Source organism: Rhopalosiphum maidis, chromosome 1, assembly GCF_003676215.2.
Source record: "Rhopalosiphum maidis isolate BTI-1 chromosome 1, ASM367621v3, whole genome shotgun sequence".
Classification (NCBI taxonomy): Eukaryota; Metazoa; Arthropoda; class Insecta; order Hemiptera; family Aphididae; genus Rhopalosiphum; species Rhopalosiphum maidis.
This window is the reverse complement of record NC_040877.1, coordinates 39,614,530-39,623,508: the sequence shown is the minus strand read 5'-3', so window position 1 is coordinate 39,623,508 and position 8,979 is coordinate 39,614,530. Positions and strand designations below refer to the sequence as shown.

Below are 8,979 nucleotides of genomic sequence, written 5' to 3'. Positions count from 1 at the left end.
TTAAGCTGGAGTAAACAACAACAATTCATTATAATATATATTTTTTTTTTTTTTACAAACTTTTGTTTTGTTTTTGAATAACGATATATTAATGTGAAAAATACTTTTAATCCTCCAGATTCCTAAAAGCTTGCTGGATGTCGTCATATAACTGATCAAAGTCAGCACGGATTTTAGATTCACCATCTTTAACTGGGTCCTATTAATCAAAACACATTTACTAAAAATATTCATATATATATATACATATAAAAAAAAAAATATTTTACCTTAAACTTCATAGAGGATAACTGGTAAAGAATATTGCCCATACTGTCCCTGATTACAGACCAAGTTATTTTGTTTTCAGATTGAGCTGTTGACTCGACAACATGACGTGCCATGTCATAAAAAGCAATAGTATTTCGTAACATTCCAACGGTTTTGTAAAATGGACAAAAACGATCATAAGGCGAATAACTAAAAGAATATTCAAAATTATATGAGAATATTATAGCTATCAGCCAAATAAATTACCTGTTTTGTTGTAAGAAATCATCTTTCAATAGTTTAGCAACTTCTAATGTAATTTTGTCAGATTCAGCTAGTGATGCTTTACCGACCAACTGCACTATTTCAGATAAATCTTCTTCTTCTTGTAAAATCTCCTTAACTTTAGTTCTTAGAGGCACGAATTCAGGGAAGTTCTTGTCATAAAAATCGTCCAAAGCCCTTGTATATTTACTAAAAAATAAATAAATTATTGCTTAAAAATATTCTAAACATAATTGGTAATTTTTATAAATACCTGTATGAAATAAGCCAATTTATGGAAGGAAAGTGTTTACGTTGAGCCAATTTCTTATCCAGCCCCCAAAACACTTGAACAATACCTAAAGTAGCTGAAGTGACTGGATCAGAGAAGTCACCACCTGGAGGACTGACAGCTCCAACAATACTAACTGACCCTTCTCGTTCAGGGTTACCCAGACATTTTACTCGGCCAGCTCTTTCATAGAAGGAAGCCAAACGAGCACCCAAATATGCAGGATAACCACTAATACATAATAAAAAATTTTATTTAAATAAATAAATAGGTAAATATATTTTCTTAATATACCTATCAGCAGGCATTTCAGCAAGACGACCAGAAATTTCACGCAAAGCTTCAGCCCAACGAGACGTTGAATCAGCCATCATAGACACATTATATCCCATATCTCTGAAGTACTCGGATAAAGTAATACCTAAAAAATATTTTTATTTTCATATAACATTGAATTAATAATAAAACAGTCATTATATAATATAATATTTATTATAGTAATTACCAGTATAAATTGAAGCTTCTCGAGCAGCTACAGGCATGTTAGAAGTATTAGCAACTAATGCAGTTCTCTTCATGATAGATTCAGTTACACCATCAACTTCAATAGACAATTCTGGAAAATCTCCTAGTACCTAATTGATAGTTATACAATACATACAATTAATTAAATGTACATTTTAAATGAAATTATTTTCATAAATATATATATTATATATATAATTTTACCTCAGCCATTTCATTACCACGTTCACCACAACCAACATATATAATAACATCAGAGTTTGAATATTTAGATAAAGCTTGAGATATAACAGTTTTTCCACAACCAAAAGCTCCAGGAATGGCAGTTGTTCCACCTTGTACACAACTAAATAGATTCAACAAATATAAATATTATATAAGAAAAATAATGTTATAAATAATATTTAACATTATTTAACATACGGAAATAGAGAGTCAAGTACTCGCTGTCCTGTTAAAAGTGGATAATTGGCAGGCAACTTTTCAGTAACTGGGCGTGGCTGACGTACGGGCCAAACTTGCAACATAGTAAATGATGATTTTTCTCCATCAAATTCTGTTTCCAATATAATATCCTAAAAACGAAATAATGACTAAATTGATGTTCCATAAAAATAAAGTTATAAACTATATTTACATCAACTTTATAGTTTCCTGGTGGAGCTTGAAATACAACTGTCCCCTTAGCTTTAGGTGGCAACATTAACTTATGTTTAACCAGAGTATTTTCATGAACAAGACCAAAGAGGTCTCCTCCAGTTATATGGCTTCCAATTTTAATATTGGATGGATTGTAATCCCAAGTAACACTACGACCTAAAGCAGGTATGTTAACACCCTTGGGAATGTAGATGTTTTGGGTGAGCTCATTAATATCTTTTAACGGTCGTTGAATACCATCAAATATACTTCCCAATATGCCAGGTCCTAATTCTACAGAAAGTGGTTTTCCAGTTCTTAACACAGGGTCACCAACAGTAACACCAGACGTATCTTCATAAACCTAGAATAAATACATTGTATGATTAGAAAAGTAATTATTTTAAAAGATAAAAATAATAATTTTAATATTATCAACCTGGATTGTTGCCATGTCACCTTCTAAACGAATAATTTCCCCAACCAGTTGAAAGTAACCTACACGAACCAGTTCGTACATAGCTGAACCAGACATCTTTTCAGCTGTAACAACTAAAATCAAAAAACAATGATAAAATAAATTAGTAAAAAATAATGTACATAAAAACTCAGATAAATTAATCATAAGTAATAAGTAATTATACTAACCGGGTCCAGACACAGCAAACACAAACCCATATTCACTTTCATGGTCTTCATCCTCAAATGTCTTTAACGAAGTCATTTTTGTACTATTTTTGTCTGAACAATTAAGAAAAGGTTTAGTAAAATATATATTTATAATACTTGATAAAAATCAATACAAATAATACAAGTTAAATTAATTATTTACTCCTAAACTACTTAATAACAAACCTATAAATATATATTTATATATATAACTTTAATATAAACTTAAGGATACAAATACATTTTTAATATTAAAATATTTACAATTTATTTTTTTTTTACTAATATTTAATATTAATGTAATTATTATATTTTCATAAAAATAATAATTAAAAGGCAATGCAATTATATTTATAAATAAAAGTCCAAAATACAAATAACTAATAGTCAGTCAGTAAATATATATAATTACAAGTACTAAAGATAATATTAAGTATGTAAAGTCAAATAGTATTCTTTATTAAAATATCAATTTTGTACGTGAATCCAATAATACTCATACATAAATAAAATATTTTACCTAATGATCCACAACAATTTCTAATAGAATTCCACATACTTTATAATATGTATACAATGTAATAAGTGGTACATTATGAACTGGGATAGAGAAATAGTTTAAACTAAAATATTATAGTTCAGCTTAAAAAACATTATATAAGTTACATGGAGCAACAAGAGTTTATAGATATTAAGATGTAAGCCATAAATCACTGTAAATATTTTAACATGTATTTAATCCATTATCTAGGTTCTTGTTATTTACATAAAAAATATATTTTTAATAAATTACATAATTTTATTTGTAGTTATAAATATATATAGATATGCTTCAAATATAGTTTAGAAGCTCGTGAACAAATAAATCAGTACTATTAAAGTGTACTCAATTAAACACAATTACCATTTAGTTAATTAATATCCAAAAATAAGGCGGATCCCACATTAATTAGGTTAGGATTGGTAATGAACTAGGAGAAATATTTACACGCATAATTTCGGTATTTAAGATAGGATTTGACGAAAAATCCAACTTCAAATTTTAATATTTCGTAGTATAGATTTGAGGGTGTTGGCCGTCGCCACCGTCAATGCCGTCAAAACTGGGAGGGTACCACTAAAGGGTTGATAAGTATTGATAACGGGTGGTCAAAGGGTGCAACGTCAAAAATATGGATGACTATTGAGTCGGTGTAAACAGTCGTACAATTGTATTGAAATAAAATGAAACACTTTGGTAAAAAAATTAATAATTAAAAATTATACTCACATGAATATCTGCACGGGCGTATCCTTTTTCGATTGAAACTTTGAAAGACTACTCCGAAAGCCACAACTCATACAGTGCTGCTACTGGCGGTGAATGGAGCGACCGCGACTTGAAAAATAATGGGTGGAACTCTAATCAGCTGACTGGGAGACGTCTATCAGCTGCATGTGCAACAACATAGTTTCTAATGCCAACTTTATATATAATAAATAATAATTTTAAAATATTTTATACTACTTTTCTGTGTATTTTTTAAAGTAAAAAATCAAAAGTATTGAATAAAATTATTTATTGTATCTATCAAGGTAATTTTAATTACCTTGGTATCAGTATTCTTTTTCTAAGCAATTAAAATGAATAAATTAAATAATATTTCAGAATTGAAAACAGTCTGAATAATTTGTTAATTTGTAATTTATATACAATAGAAACTAGAAAGAGATATTAGATAAAAAGTATCGAAGCATGATAACTTTTTTCATAGAGCTATAGAAGCCTTGGTATTTAGTAACAACTAATAATAATAAAATGAATACTTGTTAAGATAAATTAATGTAAATATGTAATAATGACAGAATTACAGGTATAATGTGTATATAATTTAAAATAATGCATAAGCCTATTTAACTTTGAGTGTTATGACGTATACTAAACCTATACAATATTACTATCATATTTTTCTAAATTAAATGGAATCCAACCAATCAAAAAGTTATTTATATTTAATATTATAATTACATTTAATTATTAGCAAAAAATAATCTAAACTATTATAATATTTAACCATTGAAAGCATTGAAATTGATGTATTATTATATACAATAATCCTATACATAGGTTTAGGGTTTAGAGATGCATGTAATACAGGACCGTTTACTGTTTTAGTGGCGCCCTTGGCGAATTACTGCATTTGTGCCCGCTCTTCCCAATGGGAAATTTGCATTTAACAAGCCATGTACATTTCGTATAGATAGAGTCATGCTATAAATATAACATTAACTAGGTACCTATTTTACGAGAATATTATCAACATGTCAATTATACGTAAAATATGTAGATATTCCATGCACAATGAATGGACAATATTTCAAATTGTGTGCTCCAAATTTTTATACAAATAGAACAAGATTCTACTGTAGAAAATTGTTAAAATAAATATTAATTTTTTAAAAACCTATTGCGTGAAAAATCATTACAAAACTATAGTATTGAAATTTGCGCACCTCTTAAAATTGTGCCCCTGGTCCATGTTCTCTTGCCTAGTTCTAAATACAGCCCTGGGAGCCTAGTATAATATGAATAATTGTATAACAGCATCATATCAGCACTAAGCATCATATATTAAACTATTTAAATTGTATATATTTACTGTTTCTGCGCATAAATATAATCAATAGAAATAAAGACTACTGAGGAAACACCTATTTTAGATATATACAATATACATACTAACTATTCGGAATATTTGGATAGACTGCTTGATATAGTAGCAGATGATAGTCAGATAGGTATTAAATATGGTATTTGGACGTTTCCTCTTAGACTGAGACATTTCCCCCTGAATCAATAATATTAATTTTTTTCTACATATAATATACTAGGTTGAAAAATAGGTTCTTTGGTTTAACCCGAAAAATACGGGCATCTATCTACCTACTATCATCATTTGCGTTCCATATGGAATGTGTTTGACTGTTTAAGTTAACTAAAGCTGATATAGGTAGAGGCGGTAGAGCAAACAACATTTCGGAAGGGTGAAATAATAAGTTTGCAATATACTAGTGAAGTACCTAGTACGAATTAATCATGCGAATATTTGGTTTTTATTGGAGCTCTAAAGATGAGCAACTAAAGTGCATCAATAAAAAATTTTAAATTATAAAGCAGGAGGATTTTGTAATAATTCAAGTAATGATGACTAGCTAAAAAAGTTTTTTAAACGTTTTTTAAATAATAATATTTAAAAATTTTTAATTTCTGTAAGTGATCTTACACCAGAATAAAAAATATTATTTAGGTTTTTTTTTATTTGTATTATTTAATTTTGTATTTTAATATTAATAATGTACCTTTTTACTTGCATTTTTAATTTGTATGTTTTTAGTATTTTTTAATATTTATATTAGTGCGTTTTGTATTTGTTTATTGTCAATAATGTTATCATAACGAATGCAATTAAGTACACCAACAGTTTGTGGGGTATTCCCATTCCAATCCATTCTGCTAACTATAACTTTAAATACTTCGATTTTTATATACCAAAATACTCCAAAACATAAGACTTCGAAGTATAAAATTAAAAATGTACCTATGTTGACATTCAAAAAAGTAAATAATAAAAAAAATATAAAAATAAAAATATTATGAGTATATTTTTTTTTTTAAATGTTGTTTAATTTTAATTGGAAATTATGGTGAAAAAAATGTTTTCAAAAATTTCGATAGGTTTTGAAATAAAAAGTGTTAATCGATCAAAGAATCACCTTGTATATATTATATTTTCTAAAAACTAAAATTCCCATATTAAAATAGCGACTGTATAGCGAACCTGTAGACATTTAATCGTATTTAGGGATTTTTTTATTTTTTATTGTTATTAAGTTTGGTTATATCAGGGGCGGAATAGGAAAACAATTCAGCCCGAGAAAATTAATTTCATCTAGACCACTCCAGCTTTTTCATTTCTTGAATAGAATTTATATTTCTCACTTTCTTATCTATTTGTATATTGAATTTTGCGTGTTAATATATTTAAATAACAAATAATAAAATAAATTAATCATAATTTGTTTTAATATAATATATTAATAATATTTAATATGTTCTAATAAAAAAAAAAAAAAATTAAAACACCAACTTTCAACGAGCAAACTATTTTAGCTTTAATTATGCTAACATTTTTTTTTTACTTATAATAATAAATTGTTTAATAATTTACTCTTTTCTCCAATGGAGTTAATTATTTCGTCATTGCAAAGTTCAATTAGTATTTTTTTCTTGATGGCCATTAACATGAAAGTGTCTAAATGTTTATTATTCATAGTACTTCTTAGCTGGTTTTTATTTATTTTTTTTTTGTATACGTACTATACGTATAGTGTTGAAAACGATCTTTCACACACTATTTGTGTTATGACAATAAGAACTAGTATGCCAACATCAAAGTTTATATAAGAATATTTGTTCGAAAATAAATTATAATAAATTAATAATTAAGGCTTTGTAACAACAAAGAAAATAGTTTGGAATGTTTAGATAGCTTTTGCATGGCTTTATTTTATACGATTTTAAATCTTCTTCACCATCTTCACACTATAAATGTCATGTCATATTATTACCAATATTTGTCATAGACTGAATATTTAAAATTTAAATTTTTCTATGTACTAGAGAAATTTAATAATTCTTGACATATGTTTATTTTTTTCATCATAATTGTTACATTCAATAATTATTTAAGATTTGAAGATAGGTAATGTATAGATAATCTACCATTAGGATTCGGAAATTCAGCATTCCAATTTTGAATGGTTCAAAATGATTTGGCGATAAAAGAAAAAGATCAAAGAACGATGTAAATAAACCTTGTATAATAACATAAAATACTTTATTATATACTTCAACTTCAAATTGTTTTGCACTTAAATTAATATGTAATTAATTAATAATTATTAATTATTGATTCGTCTTCTTTTTGTTTATCAGCAATCCTTTTTGCTTTTCTAATACGTTTATTTTCAAACTGGTTTTGAATATCACACATTTCTAAATCCATCTTAATTTTGTCATCTTCAGTATTTTCAATCTCTAAATAAATTATGCGTTGTATTTTTTAAAGGGATTTATCACGTATTCACATGTCATTTTTGTATTTTTCATAACTTGTACTTCAATAACGATGATAATAAATTTTTTCGATACCTAATTAATGTGTAGTAGTTTATTTCGAAAATTATCAGGATAATTAACTTATTGACTTCCAAATATCATACGCTAGTAGCTAGTATGATTCTTTAAACAGGGGTGTCCCTAGACAATCTTCTAGGGGGGGGGGCGAATCTATTTTTTAAATCAATAATAATTACCCTATGCGTATTTTTCAATATTTCGTGAACTTAAGTCAATTTTATTGACTTAATTTTTTTTTTTTAATGCGACTATATTACAAATAAGTTTACGTAACAAAGTATCGTTTTATTATATTTTAATGTTTAATTTTTAGTGTTGTTAATAATCTTAATATAATTAAGTACAATTGTATATAGTTCAAACAATGAAATAAAAAACAATAAAATAATAATACTAATAGTATATTATTATTAGTAGTATATTATAGTAGTATTAAGCATAACTATACAATAAAATCAAATTTTTTGTTTGTTTTTTGCAAACCGGTCAATTATATTATTTATGTCTAATTCTATATTTCTATGCACATGCATTAATATCAATCCAGTCAATCTAGTTATTACTTATTATCAAAGCTGTAAATTTAATGCATTTGCATGTTTTTTTTACTAAACCGTACAATAAAATGGATTCGGCCAAAATTTGTTTTGATTTACAGTTCAAATACCAAATCTTATTTTGCATATTTTTGCATATTTCAGGGCATATAAAAATGCATGTTTTAACGATTTTTTTGTATAAATGCTTTTTTTCGTGCTATTCTACGAGGCATATCCAGAAAGTGTACTGAGACTCTCACGACTGCAGGGAATATTTTCTTACTATGTTCGCTACACTGCTGTATAGCTTTCTCCTCTTCTTTATAAAAATACCATAACAAGTTCAGTACGTTGAAAACTGTAGTCACAAAAATTTTTCTCGTAAAAAATTTGACCACTTCTCCTGGTCAGTAGAACATTTTTTTCCACCTATGTGCTTCAGGGAAGTGAACAAATGGTAATCTGAAAGTGCCAGGTCGGGGAATACGGAGAGCGGTTCAAAACATCCCATCCAAATGAGCCCATAAATGCTTCACGATATTGACTGTGTAGGGTCTGGCGTTGTCGTGTAGCAGGCCGACTCCTCTTGTTAACAGACCCTTCCTTTTATTTTGATTTTTGAA

General features: G+C 27.3%; 1 protein-coding gene across 1 annotated transcript; it reads right to left on the bottom strand.

Annotated features, from left to right (window-relative positions):
* Window positions 1-4,043, bottom strand: LOC113552175 (V-type proton ATPase catalytic subunit A). The gene is made up of 12 exons (XM_026954914.1): window positions 3,909-4,043; window positions 2,618-2,710; window positions 2,409-2,521; window positions 1,968-2,333; window positions 1,754-1,905; window positions 1,535-1,676; window positions 1,311-1,440; window positions 1,100-1,226; window positions 788-1,036; window positions 517-723; window positions 270-459; window positions 1-199 (listed from the first exon to the last, which is right to left on the bottom strand). The coding sequence occupies exons 2-12, from the start codon at window positions 2,691-2,693 to the stop codon at window positions 107-109; spliced, it is 1,845 nt and encodes a 614-aa protein (XP_026810715.1). The 5' UTR covers window positions 2,694-2,710; window positions 3,909-4,043; the 3' UTR covers window positions 1-106.
* Between the last annotated feature and the right edge of the window lie 4,936 nt (window positions 4,044-8,979).

Coding starts and splice junctions, on each gene's coding strand:
- LOC113552175 (XM_026954914.1), bottom strand. CDS start 2,693: ATGACTTCGTTAAAGACATTTGAGGATGAAGACCATGAAAGTGAATAT. Junction 1,906..1,967: donor CAGGAAACTATAAAGTTGAT/GTAAATATAGTT, acceptor TTTCGTTTTTAG/GATATTATATTGGAAACAGA. Junction 1,037..1,099: donor GCTGAAATGCCTGCTGATAG/GTATATTAAGAA, acceptor ATTATGTATTAG/TGGTTATCCTGCATATTTGG.